Genomic DNA, 15,878 nt, shown 5'->3' with positions numbered 1-15,878 from the left:
ATTAAGGTGAAAGAGTCATTACTTAAAGAGATATTATTTTTGAGAGTAACTGAAACTTCTGGGAACACAGAGGGCGTAGTGTAAATATAAGCTATTATCACCCTTATTCATCAGAAAACCTTTTTAAAAGGTTACTCTTGACTGGTGGGTAAAATTTTAACAACACTTTTATCTCTGGTGATTTAAAAAATCTTGAGGCCTATTTTAATTTAAATTTTCATGTTTGATATATTTGTCTGACTTGTTACCACTAATAAAAATAATCCAAAAGGTGCAAACATTTTTTTAAAGAGAAGTTGGGTGTTTGACATTCTTTTCAATACCTTATTTTAGTATTTAAGAAGACATAAAAAAATACACTTTGTGATTCAGTCTTGATTTCCTTCTGCAGAGTTAATCGTGAACAGGAGGTAGATTTAAGGGGAAAGTTTGTTGTTGCTTATTTAAACAGTTCACCATGAAACACTCCCCAGACGTCGCCGGGAAAGTGTTTTTGTAGCTGGAGGCTGACACTGGGATAGTCCCGCCAGGAGATCAGAAAAAAATCAGCCAGGCTCAGAGATGGTCAGTTTGACTTACTTGAAAAGGACACTTCTCTGGGCAACTTACAGACAAAAGGCATCTCTACAGCTTTCTTGGAAAATGGTAGTGTGTAACTCCCTCCCCTTTCAAAATTATGATATACAAACTTTTACGTCTGCATTAGGACTGAGAGGAAATATAGTTTAAATTGTGATTCTGATTAGATATCCATTTGTGGCGTTTATCATGAACACGAGCTGTATATGTTACCTAGCCAGTATTTTGGTCATTTTTAATTATCATGTTCAAAAGCAATCATTTTTATTTCCCACATGATAAGAGAAAAATGACAGAAGGATATAAGATGCCAGACAGAACAGCCTGATGGAATGAACTGGAATGCCCTGGTATGTACACAGAGCCTTATGATGTGTCAGGACATTTCCCATGACTAAGTATCCCTAATACGTGCCCACCAAAGGATGCTAATTGAAGCGCAGTTCTAGCTGTGATATTGCTTGGCTTCTGTGTAGCTCCCTATAGTTTATAAATCACACAAGATGGGCCTTTGGTATGATTTTCACCTTGATTCTAAAGAAGCAGCACAGTAGGCATTACTTTCTTATTTAAGTTGTGGTTCAGAGAGATCAACTTATCAACCCTTATCACACAATGAAAACCATAAAACTAAATGCATTTCCTTTTTTGCTTTGGCTGCTAGGGAGCTCAGATCTGAATTTAATGTTCAGTTAAAGTGATTCCACCCACTTTAAAGTATATTTGGCCAGTCATTTTAAAGTATGCGAAATGGGTGGGGGTGGGAGGGAGGTTCAAGGGGGAGGTGACATGTATACTTATGGCTGATTCACATTATACGAAACAATCAGCACAACACTGTAAAGCAATTATTCTCCAATTAAAAGTAAATTTTAAAAAAGTATGCGAAACGTTTTGTCTTGTTTGTGACATTATTACAAGGCTAATCAAAAGTTATTATAAGTTACATTTAAAAAGTTAAGAAATCTGATCAAGGGCACTCAGCCACAGATCAAGTCAGGAGTAAAAACCAGGCTGGGTCCAACTAAAGGGTCTTAAATAACTCTAACCATTCAGAGATTAATAAGGTGAAAATTCAGAGAATAACAACCCTGGAAAAGATAAAACTTCGTATTTCCGATAGTGTTTCCCATTCTGCTGCTGCTGCTGCTGCGTCGCTTCAGTCGCTTCCCATTCTACCACAACACTAATCCCATGAGTCACATAGGTGAAAGAGTCAAGCCTTATTAAATCTTATCTGGGAGGCCTGGCATCATAAAAGAAGAGAAGAGGAAGAGAACAGAAAATACTGGACAATTTTAATATGTGATTCATTTTAGAAGACTCTGCAGAAGAAATACACAGGCACAGAAACCCCCTTGGACCTGGGTAAGGATGTACATCCACTGGGAAAGAAGGTTGTAAACAAACGGAAAGTTTAAGAAACATCTTGGCAGAAGGAAAAAAAAAGAATATACCAGATGCAGGTTTCCAAATTGGTAATTCTGTTTTTCAATGAGAAAACTCAAGCCACTTTAATTGGCATGTTTTACTTTGGCTTAACTACAGGAGAGTGGTGCAACACAGATTATTCATCTGCCTCCTGGGAGCCTATTTCCTGTATCTAATTAATTCTGGTGTGTCTTCAGTTGTAATGAAAAAAAGCACTCCGATCACTCACAATGTAAAGAAACATTTAGCCCCTACATGTATTAAACAGTGTGACTCTTAGAACCATGATCCAGGCTTGTTAAATCAGAAATGTGAATGGGCAACCATCAGTAGACTCCCCCGCCATCCAGACTGGCCACAGCCCAGACAGCAGCCAAAATCCTCCACCAAACCCTTGGCTTGACGGGATAGATAAAAACCCAGTGCCCCTCTCTCCTCTAGGGAATGACCTCCTTTTTAGAAGAGGGCTCCAGGAAAATCGGTAATATTCAAATGTTCTAAAGAAACCAGGACCTTGCTGTGCAAAAAAACAGTAGTAAACTGAGTTTTATGAGTTTCTATCACAAGCATATAAAATGCTTTACTGAAACGACCACTGAACTGGAAAAACTCAGGAAAAATTACCCTGAATTCCATGTGAACACTCATAAATCTACCCCCCTTTTCTCTCTCCCCAAAGCACATTCTGCATAAAATCCATGTTCTACATCAGCTTGCCTCTCTCTTTCATAGCAACTCACAATACCACATGTAGACCATCAAGCGTGCCCTGAAAAATCTCCCTTTGTGAAGTTCTTGTTAGTGGCAGAGAGCTTTACAGTATAAGCAGAGTCCAGGCTAACAGACAAAGCTGACTGTTGCAAAGATATTACTAGGCATTAGCCCCAAAGGAAAAAGAAAGTGGAAAAGTGAAATGTAACACGAAGAAGAAAAACCTAGCCTGTCGGCGGGGAAAAAAAAAGAACGATTTTGCAATTTTGGATTAGGTTCATACACAAAAGCAGACTCTTGGACAGACTCATTTTCAAGGCTGTCAAGATCCGCCAACGCTTAATTTATTATTTTAATTGTACATAAAATTAGATGATACCCACCTGGGACAAGCCTAAATGTACAGAAGCTGTTTCCGAAATATACATGATTTTGCCATCAGACGCTACCACAAAAACAAATCCATCCAAAGTCTGTAAAAGAAAAAGCATCAGGGTAAGAGACTATAGATGTTAAGAGTTAAAGCTGGTCATCATACGGTCACTGGGATGGAGCAATGTATAAAATATTATAATCAATGTATATGGTTAAATGTAAAAACGGAGTCCTGGAGCCGTGAGACAGACGTTAGGTTTCGTTCCCCAGCCAGGCTCTCAAATACTTTTAAAGGACTTTAAAAACAGTCTTACATCTACATCAGAAAAATCATGCAAAACATTTGAGAATTCCTATCAAGCTCAGTTTAAACGTAGTAGCTTTATTGTTGGGGTTATTTTAGCACTTAGCACAAATCCGGAGTTGTATGGTACTTAGGGGAAAATCTACCACTGTATAGACCATTTTATGTCATAATTGGCAGCCGTTTAAACCACTAGAACATATGCTTTATTTGCCACAATTTTCTAGTTATCCCTAAGTACCATTTGAATAATAAATTCTGAACACTCCCACTCCTCAGAAAATAAAAGAAAATACCCGGTTATTTTTAACAGACTATGTCTACAGAATTAATTATTTAGAATTTGCAAGAGATCAAACGACCTTTGCAAAATTCAGGGAGAAGAAGGATCAATTTCTGAACAATTAAAACCACCCAAAGGATATTCTGATTTTCGCCAAAGCTGGCTAGCCCTCAAAAAAATAAAGTAAAATTATAAGACGTAATTAAGTCAAATGAAAGGTAATGATTGCATTTATGTGTGGCAAGGATAAAGGGACTAAATTATTTTTGAAAAAGGAAACTGCATTTTATTTACCCATTCATATTTTAGATCCAGAACCAAAGAAAAGCAATAAAGGTGGTGAAAGACCCATAGAACCCACAACGTCGCCCCCATAAAAAATATTCCAAATTAATTTCTGGCCACAAATTCTATTTTTACAGCATGTAATTGAAACCAGACTACCTTTGGTTTTTCTAAATCCGCCCCCTCTTTGGGGGGGGGTGCCTAAAAAAGAATGTAGAAGTGAAACTTGAAAGATATCCTTACATTCTGCTGTCTCAAATACAATTTTGCTGCAAAAACGTCTTTGCCAACTGAACTATCATAGCTTTCCTTGCGTTGAGGTTGAAATCAACACCTTGATCAGGAGCCCGACTTTCATGTTTCTAAATCAGGTATGAAATATTTTACCAACTAAACTCCTTTTCAAAGATATGAACTAGCAATTTCTAAAGTCATCACCATGTTGGCCCGTTTTGCATGCTTAACTCCAAAATCATGAAAGAGATACATGAAATGAAATAATAGCGGCTGTATGTGGAAAAGAAAAAAAGTTGTATGATAATTAAATTCTGAACGTTGCCAGTAGTAGCTTAAAAAATAATACTCTTAATGGAAAATGTTGGTTCTGCCTTCAGAGCTGCAAATGACCTAATACGTTTGCATGTATATTAACTGCAAAGCCGCCCATCCGCAGACACACTCCGGAATTAAATAAATGTACAGTGGAGAAACTTGGGGGCTTTGACTTTGCCGCCAGGTTTTCAGTGGCGCTCCTTGGCACTTAGTTGTCCCTGATATTAGTGTCACTTGTAATACGAAGGAGCATCAAGCACGCAAAATACCCCGCGCGGCGCCGGACGTGAGCTTGGGGGCAGCGCGCAGGGCGCGGGAAGGGCTCCAACAGCGCCATTCCCGGGCGAGCTCGCGCACCGCTGGCTCTCTGTTGGAAATGCCTCGGGTTTCAAACATATCCCGGAGCTTCTCTTCCCCAGCGCGTGCATTTAAAAAAAAAAAGAAAGAAAGAAATCACACTAGGGCATCTGGGGGCAAAAGAGTTTTGAACAGATCTGCTTTTTCGAAGCGCGGACCCAAGTCCCCGAGTTTCGAAGCCAACTTTTTTTTTTTTTTTAAGAAAACAGAAAATAGAAGGAGGAAATGCAAAATAGCTCTCGGTAGGCATTTTTCGGTGGCAGAGACAAATGACGGGAGGGGGGAATGAATCGGGTCGTTGATGAGGCTCTGTAAAGGGCATTTGAAAGGCTCCGAGACACCAGGACTTGCTGTCCCCACCTAGCGCCAGCCCCGGACTTGGAAGTGGCCGGTCGTGCGCCCGGTTACTCCGCCGCGGCCCCAGACACCGCGGGGGGGAAACCCGAGGTCAGGGCGGTTTAACAGCCCCCGGCTGAATGGCTGCGGGCTGGGGCGATAAGCGGCGGACCACAGACCAAGTCAGGGCTTCCTTGGTGAGCCAGGGGCGCCGCACCATGTCCTGAGCTGCCCCCACTTAAGAGCTGGACCACTCGGGTGGAACAAGGCTCCGCCCGGTGTGGTGTGACCTCAGGCCTGCGGCTTAACCTTTCTGTGCCTCGACTTCTTCCTCTGAAAAAAAAAATGCAGTTAAAAATAGAACACACTTCTAAGCGAAGAGATGATACAGTAGATTTAGAATAGAATCTGGGCCCAGCAGTGAACCGGCCCTCCGCCATCAACTGCTGAGATTCAGTTATGGATGCTGTCTCCACTGCAACTTCAAACACACACCCAAGCATCAAGCACTTCATTGCTCCCTCTCTCTGGCTTGGAGTGTCCTTGGGCCTTGCTTCTCTGGCTCCAGCGCCTGGCTTGGCGTCAGGCACAGAGCAAGTGCTCCGAAACTGTGTTGAGGAAAGTCAGGTTGTAGAGGACTTCACCCTTCCCCTAGGTCTCAAGGGCTACAGAGTCCTGGGGGCAGGAGTTGAAAGCAGGCTAGGTGTGGGGTTCGTGGGGGGCCAACCCGAGGTTGCACTGGCTGTGCAGAATCCACATGGGGCCCCGGCGTCCCCCTCCCCAGAAGAGGAGTTATGGGGAGTCTATTGGCCCAAAGTCTTATCATTGTTGACCTCTTCAGCCTGGGGGTTGGTCAATGGACCCTCCAGAGGTTCCGTGAGAAGGGGACTCCCCCCAAGACTGGCAAGGCAGTCGGAAGGGAGGCCCCATGGGGTGCAGGGCCTTGGGTGGCACAGCGCTTCTCCTCCCCCTCCCCTTGCGTGGCGACCCCACTACCTGCAGCAAGTGCGATCCCAGCTCCTTGGCGACACTGTCCAGGGGCCCCGCGCGGCTGGGCTGTCCCCACGCGTCTCCTAAACCTGGACGGGAACCAAAGCAAACCGGTAAACGGCAGCACCCAGCCAGTGACCTCCGCCCCCAGTCACCCCTTCCTTGGCCTTTGATCAAAAAGAAAAAAGGGCAGAGGAGAAATTCCCACAGAGGCCTCCAGGTCCAAGGCCGCCTGGCCCGTAGGCAGCTCCTCTGGGTCACCCGCAGGCTCACCGCTCTGAAATTGCCGTTTTATTTAACATGCCACAAGGTAATCTAATCTGCTTTGAAATCGGCCATCCTCGTATCCAAAGAGGGATATGGATTCAACCAGTAAATATTACCCCCCAAAGGTACCCCCTCTCTCCCTCCCCTGTGAAGCTGGCACCTACGTATTTTCCCAAAGACAGAGCGGCCCACACTTAAGAGCCCTGGCTGTCTTAGAGGTGGCTTCAGAGGCTGGAACAGAGGCTGTCTTCTGTTCCTTTTTTTTTTTTTTTTAATCTTTTTCAATCTCCTGGAATCCTCCCAACTCCCTGACTTTTTAGCACCCCCCTCACAGGCCCCAGAAGCACTGACCTTCTTCCAATCCAGGAGCCCCAACCTGGAAAGGGGTTCCCTGAGGGCTTCCCCAAGGTGAACTCCTAACTCACCAGCAGCTGGGGGGCGGAGGGATGGACCGAGGGCTGGGAGGGCGGTGTATATACTAGACAGTAACTGGGAGGTGTTTGTCACACAATCAGGGTCTCACAGCCCCTCCGCTTCTTAACTGTCCCCCAAAGCCTCCGGTGGCTCCCCACCACCTCCAAGAAGGCCACTGGTGTTGCAGAAAGTGCACCAGGGAAAAGGCAGCCCTGCTCGGCAGAATATCCCTCTCGAGTGCCCTCGGCTCAGCCGCTGTGATCCCGGGGGTTCCCAGGCTTTCTCTGCAGGAAGCAGGAAAGCCCAGTGAGATTGCAGCGCTAAGTGCCAGCTCAGAGGGACCCACAAGCCGCTCCCTGGAGCCTTTCCTGCCGGTGGCCTGGCCCGAAACCCTCCAGCGATCCCCGAGGCTGGTGCTGGTGCCGGTGCTACGTGGCGAAAGCCGGTCACCGCTGTCCTAGCACCTCGCTCCCTCCCACCTGGGCTGCGACCCTACACAGTGAGCTGGGGTCTTGCCTCCGGGTCAGAGGGTGTCCCCTTCTGTGGGGCCCAACCCGGGGCCAGAGCAAACCCGAGGACCATGGAACTTTCAATCCCAGCGGGCGGAAAACGCAACCCCCTCCCCCAGTGCCTGGGTGCCACACTTGGAGGTTTATCCTGGTCTCCCTATAAGGAATTGGTTCATTTCCGCATCTCCCAAATACCATCACCACTCCCACCCCACTCCCCAGACCCCACCTCAGAGTGGAATGGAGGTGTCTCTTTAACCTCAGGAAACCACTGTCCACCCAACCCCCAAGGGTGACCGCGGTGACCACGGTGACCACAGTACAGGGCCATCAGTAGGGCCTTCCTCCCCAACACCCGAGAGCCTGCTGGAAACCAGAAATGGGAAGAACCAAAATTTGAAGTCCCCAGAGGCCTGAATGAAGAAAAAAGTGTAATGAGGGTCCAGGAATTCTGATGTCCGCCAGTCGGCAAACGCAGCTGCTAAACTGTCCTTTAGCCCACTCCTGGGCCCGTCCCCCGGTCTGGGCCAGGCCACCTCTGCCTGGCTCTCTGTGGACAGTGGGCATAGTCCGTGACCCTCACTCCTCAGAAGGCCTGGATCTGAGAGACCTGGGGAAATCTGCATCTTTGGGAATGACCCCCCCACACCAGACTTCCTGGGTCTCCCCAAAGCCTTCCAGCCTCACATACCAAAGTGCACTGGCTACACAGGCCAACTTTCTGTGTAATTCAAATAGCTGGATACATCAGGAGAGCCTGTCCTCTTATTATAACGTTTCCTACGACTTCTCGATTTCTCCACACCTCTGCTTTGCAAGAGGAGATTTGGACCTGGCATGAGTTGGGTGGGCGGTGGGAGGCTCTCCTCGAACTTCCCTGCCCCCAGGCCACTTCACAGAGTGATGGGGCTGCCAGCTCTTCCATTAGAAACCGCTGTGCGCGAGGCCTTTTCCCTGGGCCCATAAAAATCTACTTTGGGCTGGATGCAGAGACTAAAGAAGGTAGGGTGTGTAACCAAAAAAAGAAATCATCTTGTTACCATAAAGCCATATATACTCCTGAAAAAGTGAGCTGCTGGATACATGGTCCTTATTTGGACCTGACAAAAAGCTTCGTTTGTTAGAAAAATGAGGGAAGAGTGTAAGAAAAGGCTGGGCTGAGCTCCCCCCGCTCCCCCCGCCCCGGGTTTATGTCGTTGGCGGTCTGTCTTGCCTGATTCTGGGAAATCCCTCCAACCATACTAATGATGAGCAAATGGGGTTCCCAACCTGGCCTGTGGTTTCCAGCCAGGGTTTGGGGTCCTACATGTGTGCCCTACATGTGTTGGCAGCGGGGGGCACTGTCTGATGCTGGGAATCTAGATGGCTAGGCCATTTGGGGGAGTGATCAGCCACGAGATCACAGGAAAAGGGAGACAGGTATCCCCTTTCTCCCTCTGCCTCCAAAGGTCTGTGGGTGACCTTGTACCCGCACTCAGCGGGCTATTTGGTTTCAACCCTGCCAGGCCCAGCCCGCCAGTGTTAGTCATTAGTCGCTCAGTCTTGTGTGACTCTTTGTGGCCCCATGGACTGCAGCCCGCCAGGCTCCTCTGTCCATGGGATTTCCCAGGCAAGAATACTAAAGTGGGTTGCCATTTCCTTCTCCAGGGGATCTTCCCCATCCAGGGATCGAACCCGGGTCTCCTGCATCTCAGGCAGATTTTTTTTTTTTTTACCATCTGAGCCACTTGGGAAGCCCACCACAGAAACTACCTAAAAATGGTCTCTCCTCTCTGGGTGCTCAGGTAGTCAGTCAACCTACAGTTTTTGAAAGAGCACCGGCTGTGCCTGGGTGCAGGTCACAGGCCATAAACATCAGATTACATAAATAAGTTGATTCCTTGCTGAGGCGGGAGACTGGAGGGGTTCCCTCGCTGAGGGATCGGGTCTCATCCTCTCAGATGAAGGGACACACATGTGGAGACCCAAAGGAGGCAGCTGGGTCTGCTCCTCTGGACCCAGGAGCAGAACCCACTGTATCCAGTGACGAATGGGTCCAGACTTGGATAAGAACTTCCTGACCGATGGTGATTATTCTCACAGTTCCCCCAGTGCAACCTTGGGTACCGAAAATGGGGGTGATTCAGTTCTTTCCCAGCCTTGGAATGGTTCGTTGTCACGGGGCTCCCTGAAAATCCAGGCCCTAGAACTCTCTTCCAAACCAACAGCTGCACACTGGAGGAGAGTGAGTACTGAGGGGAGCAGTTGGTAGAGATGTCCCAACGGAGCCTGGCTCTGGGTTGGGGTAGGGGAAGGGGAGGTTCCAGCCTGTCCGACCTGGCCAAGAGTCAGCGTCGCACCTAGTTCAGACCACCGACAACTGGAAGAGACCAGCGACCTTGGACCTTGTCGTCTGACGCTTACACCTTGAAGGATGGGGTGAGTGAGGCCTCATGGCCAGCGCATGCCCTGCCAGGCTTCCGGGTGCGCACCCTGGAGCACCCCCAGCCAGTCTAGAGTGCTGGTCAACCCCCCAGAGGTGAATCTGAGCGCCCCCAACTACCAGGGCCCTGCATCTCTGGGTTCCCATCACCACTGCCGGACTCTTCTGCTCTGTGAGCCTCCTCTCCCAGACCTGGTGCAGAGCCTGGCAGACTTCCAAGTAGGGATCGAGAGAGAGGGTTGTAAAAACCCACTTTCATCTAAAAAAATGTCTACTTAAAAAAAAACAAAACACCCTACATTATTTCGGGCTGCGGTAGAGAAAGGCCTTGGATCTGTGACCCCAGGTCGGTTTAGGGCGTGTTTCTCCTTACCGAAGCCTCTAAATCAAAGTGTTTCCATCCCCATCAACTGTTTCTAGGACGGCCCCCATCCCAACCCTCCCCTTGGCACTCAGGTGTGTCAGGGCGGGGCGGGCAGGAAAGGTTCTGCCTCAACCCAAACCCAGACAAATCCGGCCACTGGAATAACACAGGCCTCCAACCCCACTTAACTGTGCGTGTGACAAGCTCGCTTCTCTGGAGTAAAAGGTTGTCACCTGTGCTGTGGTCCCTGCCTCTCTCGTGCGCCCACACCCGTCTGGGGTCTTGGGGGGGCTGGCAGTGGGAGGAGGGGCTCTGTTCTCTCCCCATAACCAGCCTGTTTCCAGCTCCGCTCCTCAACTGGGGACGTGAAGCCAGTCTCTTCCGCAAGAGCTTTCTGGACAAGTGTCCAGAAGGAGGCCACCCTCTGGGAACCCCAGCTCCCAGGAAGGGGGCCTAACCCTGGTGACTGGCCACCCCCCGAGCTTTCCCCGCTCTGACCCCAGCCTCCCCAGGCCCAGCACGGATCACCAGATGGCGGAATAATTTTGTGTTACAGCCTGGCGTGGTCACACGCAGTGATGGCCCACTCAAGGTGCTTCTGTGTTTCCAAAGCCGCCCCCCTTCCCCTGAGGGGAAGGGCACAGTGACAACAGGCCAGGTAGACCCTGTGCCCTGGGAGCACCCAGCCTTCCCACCCACGTTAACCCACTAAGCTTTCCATTCTGAGTCCCTGCCAAAGCCAGCTTGGCTCCCTTGCCCTCTTGCCTGCCCATCTACCTCACCACTTCTCAGCTTGCAGTTAAAGGGGAAGAACTGGTGGGGACCCCGAAAACCACTCCTCTTCCAACTCCAGGCGGTGGGTTTCAGAAGTCTGCCCAGTAGGTCCGACAGCATTCAAGCCGCACCTGGCTGGGGTGGGGGAAGGCAGCGAGCTCATGGGAAGGACGCAGACTGGAGGAGGAACACCATCAATATCCACCTGCTCCAGCCTGCCTCCTCACACCCCATCCCAGGAAACTTGTTCAGCCATGGAGTTGCTGATGAGCCCATTTTAGAGACAAGAAGACCAAGGCCCAGCGGGGCAGCCCGACAGCGCCAAGCTTGTGCCGGCTGTCTGGGCTGCCAGCACTGTCCAGCTTGCAACCTGGCCTCCCCCGGGGGTGTCCACCTGGCTCCAGTCGCCTCTCCCTGTCCCCATGCTGGGGCGTCTCTTTCTCTCCTTTCACCCGGCGGTCTCAGGATGAACAGAGCTGAGGCCCGGCAGCCTCTCCAGCACTGGCCTCCCTGCCCTCGGCGGGCACCGCCTGCCTGGTCCTCGCCAGGTGAAACGGGATCTGGGGAAAGGCCCGTGCCGCTCTAGCCTCAATTTCCTCAAATGCAAAGCGTTAGTCTGAGGATCCCCGTGGTTCCTTCAGCCTGTGCTATTCATGTGCTAACTCTCTTGGTTCTAATGTAGTCTCTAGATTCCTCTTCACCCGGGATCCCGCCTGCTCCCAGGCCACCCAACAGCGAGGGTGTTTCCGTATCTTTCCATTTGCCCTGAGACCCGGAGCAGATCCTGGAGCTCCCACCTCGTCACAGGACTGGGGTGGTCCTGAAACCTCACTGAAGCCTGCCTCGAGACCCCTCGCGGTTCCACCAGCCCCTATCCCAACCCCGTACCACCTCCCGGCGGTCCCTCCCGAACAGGTCAAATCAATTTCGGGTGCTACTTCCGAACTCCCAGCCCTTCTGAGCTACCAGAGAGGGGAACCAGTCATTTTGCACAATTCAGGTCTTTCTAAACTCATCCTTTTCTCTGCCCTAGGCACCTCTCCAGTCCCAGACTCACTTGGGGTTGGGAGGGGGGTATTGTCGCCCCCAGAACAGCAGGGCCCAGGTCTCTGAGCCCAGGGAGGAGTCCCCCAGGCTGCTGCCCACCAGACAGGCCAGGACCCCCAGCATCATCCCTGCAGGAGCGCTGGGGTAGACCACCTTCTGCTCCCCGTTTTGGATGGACTGGGACCCCCCCCCCCCATAGATCCAGTACTATTTACCAAACTCTAGGACCAAACTGCAATCCCCGACCCCTCCTGGAGTTCCAATCTGGATGGTCCCCGCCCCCACCTCCAGGAGACGCACAGATCACTAGGAACAAAACACTGGGGCCTGTGTTCAGGGGCCAGACTGCAGCCCACCCATCCCTGCAGCCAGCTCTGTGCTCAGTCGTCTCCGTCCTGTCCAACTCTTCTGTGACCCCATGGACTGCAGCCCGCCAGGCTCCTCTGTCCATAGGATCTTCCCCCGGCAAGAATGCTGGAGTGGGTTGCCATGCCCTCCTCCAGGGGATCTTCCCAACCTGAGGGATCAAACCCCGGTCTCCCGCATTGGCAGGCGCATTCTTTATCTCGTTCAGCCTCAGGGCCAAGAAATTCTGGGCCCCAAGGCCTGGAGACTTGCTTCCCAGAGCTGAAACCTGCAGCCTCAGTTGAAGTACTTGCAGCAGCAGTCCACCCACCAGTTCCCAATTTGTAAGCTGCTTTCCTGGAAATCGCCAAACAACGAATGGCCTGCAAGTTAGCCTTTCTCCGGACCTCTAACTCAGTTCTGACTTGCTTAAAAATCATTTAATCTTGGGACAGGAGAGGAGGCTTCCATCCTGTCCGGACTCCGCACCTGCTCTGTAGCATGTGGATTACTGACCGGCTCACTGTGGCAAACCAGTTGCCATCCCTCCTCCCTGGGTTGGAAAGAGACTCCGCTTTTCAAAACCTAATTCTCCTCTAACTTTCACTGAAACTTCAGCAGGAGAGCAATCATCTCTACTTCGGTGGAAGATCGACAAGATGAGCGATCACTACCCACCGGCCACTGAAGCTCCCAAAGGGAGGAGTCGAGTTGAGTTGGGGGCCTCTGGGGGGCGGGTGGAGTTGGTGGGAAAGGAAAAGAACTTTCCCTTCTAGGAGCTTGGGGTTCTGGCGGTCAGGTCACGGGCTCCTGATCCTGGGAGAAACGCGCCAGTCGGCTGCCCAGTGTAGCTGGAAGGCACAGGGTGCCCGCCAGCAGGGACAGGCCACCGCTTCCAGTCCTCTGGGCTCTGCGTCCTGCGTGGTGCTGGGCTCCAAGCCACCCACTGCAGAGCCGGAGGACAGGCCCTCCGCACTCCACCCAGAAGGCGGTGTGAAAGGCAGCTTAAGACCCAGAGACGATGCCGAACAGCAGGCTCAGGGGCACCCACCATACAAAGGTCGGGTTTACCCACTTCAGGTCGATCACCTGGCCTGGAACCGCCTTAACGGAGGTGCTCTTTGCTGGAGGGACACCTGTCGGGACACTGCTGCAATTCTTCCCTGTGTCCTGTGGCCGAAGGCGTCTCCCTAGTCCCGGCGGAGCTCTTGGGACACCGAGGCCTGCAGGTCTCCGTGGGGGTTGTGCCCCTCAGGCCCCAGAGCAGAGCGTCTCAGACAAGGGTCCTAATCCATTCTGCCAGGCCGCAGCCCCTGTGGCTGGGCACAGAGACTCCGGAAAGGCATCGGTTCGGAGTTACAGGGACACCAAAAGGGCCGCTGCGGTGATCAGGCCTCTTCCAGACCAGAGGTGCCCACGACGCACCCACAGGCCCGGTCGGGCAGGGAGTGCCCTGCCCAGTGGGCCACCGTGTCTGATCACGGAGAGCCTGCCAGGACAGGAGGGTCCTGGTGACCCCTGACCACCAGGGCACCTGCCCCTCCCGGGCTTGTAATTCCCATCTAGAAAAGAAGACTGCTCAGGCCCGCCTGCCACTTCGAAACGAACCACCTCCCTCTGTCTCTCCTGCCTTATCTGGGTTCACCTCCTTGAGCGGGGTCTCTCCCACCCTGACCTCTGGAATCCCAGCCTCGAGAAAGCTCAGCAGAGAACAGACAACCGGGGAGGCCTCATTCTGAGGCCCAGGCTCCCCAGGTGCTCTGCTCGGAGCTCGGCCTGCAGGGCCTCCCGGTATGTACTCCAGTCTCTCCCAGCTGCGACCGGCAAACACCCTTCAGTTCCTGCCGAGGTACACTGCCCTTTCCCCTTCATGCAAAGAGAAGTAAGAAGGAAAGAATAAAAGAGGAGTTAAAGAAACGAAGAAAGGAAAGAGGAAAGGAAAGAAGATCAGGCTGGACTCGCACACTCATGCAGCGATTCCTCGTTCGTCCCTCTCCAGTCTTGGGCCAGAGGATGGTCCGGTAGTCTGGGGACCAGGCCCCTGGCCCCTCAACTCCAGGAGGAGCCGAAGTTCCCCGCGGCGACCTCCGCCAGATGTTCCGGCAGCGGCCCGGGAGACTCAAGCCGCCCCTCTGGGAGAGCTCCGGCTCCGGTTTGGGCCTCCTAGCGCTCCCGGCCGCCCACCTGCGGGCCTCTCACCTTCGGGAAAGACGGCGCGCATCTTCAGGTAGCTCGTGGTGAGTCGGATGATGGACGCCTTGTCCAACTGCGAGGTGATGGCCGATGGTAGCGGGAGCAGCTTGGCCAGCTCGTAAAACTCGCCATTTTCCTTCTCCCTCCTGGTCTTGGCCGCATTCTTGGACTTCTCCTTCATCGCGCCTCTGCTCCGGGCATATTAGACCCGGCGGTGCTCCAGGCCCGCGGAGCTGCGCTCCGGCTGCAGCGGCGGCGATGGGAAAGGGGGCGCGGGATACCTGGCGGTGGGGGTCGGGGGGTGTGGGGCGCCGGCCGCGCGAGCAGGTGCGCGGGGCCGACCCGGGGGACACCGGGGCGCCTCTCTGCAGCCGCGCGGGCCGGGAGGTCGGCGCAATCCGGCGGCGCCGCCCCGCGCTCCGCCCGCCGCCGCCGCCCCGGGGCGCAGCCTCCTCCGGGCCGAACTGTCCCGCGGCGAACCGGAGCCCTGGCTCCCCGCTCGCTTCGACCGCACTCTGCCTTCCTTCCCTCTCGTCTCTCCGGGCCGCGGGCTTTCCTTCCAGGGCTGGAGAGTGGTAGGCGAGGAGGCGGCGGTGCTGTGTTTTTTAGTCCTTGGCCGAGTGTTCGTACCCGCTGCCGCGAGGCCCCTCCGAACTGGAGGGCGGCACGGGCGGCGGCGGCCGAGGAGCCATGGGGCGGAGGGGGAGCGGAGGCGGCTGGGCCCGGCCCGGGAGCGCTCGCCTGCCCTCCCTGGCGGTGCCCTGTGCCCGCAGCTGCGGCGCCCGGAGCCCGCGATCTGCCGCCAGGCGCAGAAGTTCCGCGGTCCACGTGCGGCCGAGACGCGTTTGTTTATGGCGGACCCGCCTTCGGGCGGAGCGCTCGGGCGCCGCGGCCCGGGGAAGTGGGGAGGGGGGGCGGAAAGAGGGGGGGAGGAGGGACCGCGGCGGGGGCGGGGGCGGCCAACCTCGCCTCCAGACCCCGCCGCGGCCCCGGAGTCACAGGCGCACCTCCGCCTCCAGGGACTCTCCCAGGAGAGACCCGCGGGCTCCGGGCCTCGAGGAAGAGGCGGTGAGTGCCCGAGGCGCGCGACAGGAACGGGCTCGGGCGAGCGGGTCGCGGGACCTGGACACCGGGGCGGGGGATGGGGGGGGCGCTGGAGGACGAAGGAGGGGGGAAGGGGTGCCGGGACCTTCTCGGCGGCTCCGAGGCAGCTACAGGGCGGCGCGGCCCGAGTGCCCCGCGGCGGAGGATGAATCCCCGAGCCCGCGCGGGGACCCCGCTTCTCCCCAGTTCGCAGGGAGAGCCGAAAGTGTGGCAGGGAGGCCAGAGGGGGAAGAAAA

General features: G+C 53.2%; 1 protein-coding gene across 7 annotated transcripts in view; it reads right to left on the bottom strand.

The window, feature by feature from the left end:
• Positions 1–15,581, bottom strand: part of SIM2 (SIM bHLH transcription factor 2) — a 63,072-nt gene extending 47,491 nt beyond the window's left edge. For 5 of the 7 annotated variants that reach the window (XM_069567955.1, XM_069567965.1, XM_069567924.1 and 2 more), the window contains exons 1-3: positions 14,545–15,581; positions 6,210–6,292; positions 3,105–3,194 (exon numbers count right to left, since the gene is read on the bottom strand). In XM_069567955.1, the coding sequence (XP_069424056.1) occupies positions 3,105–3,194; positions 6,210–6,292; positions 14,545–14,719 (348 nt within the window). In that variant the 5' untranslated portion in view covers positions 14,720–15,581. Of the gene's footprint in view, positions 1–3,104; positions 3,195–4,789; positions 5,988–6,209; positions 6,293–14,544 lie in introns of those variants that run through there. The other 2 variants (XM_069567975.1, XM_069567946.1) reach the window with 2 other exon arrangements.
• Positions 15,582–15,878: the final 297 nt, after the last annotated feature.

Source organism: Ovis canadensis, chromosome 1, assembly GCF_042477335.2.
Source record: "Ovis canadensis isolate MfBH-ARS-UI-01 breed Bighorn chromosome 1, ARS-UI_OviCan_v2, whole genome shotgun sequence".
Taxonomy (NCBI): Eukaryota; Metazoa; Chordata; class Mammalia; order Artiodactyla; family Bovidae; genus Ovis; species Ovis canadensis.
This window is presented reverse-complemented; position numbering and strand designations above follow the sequence as displayed.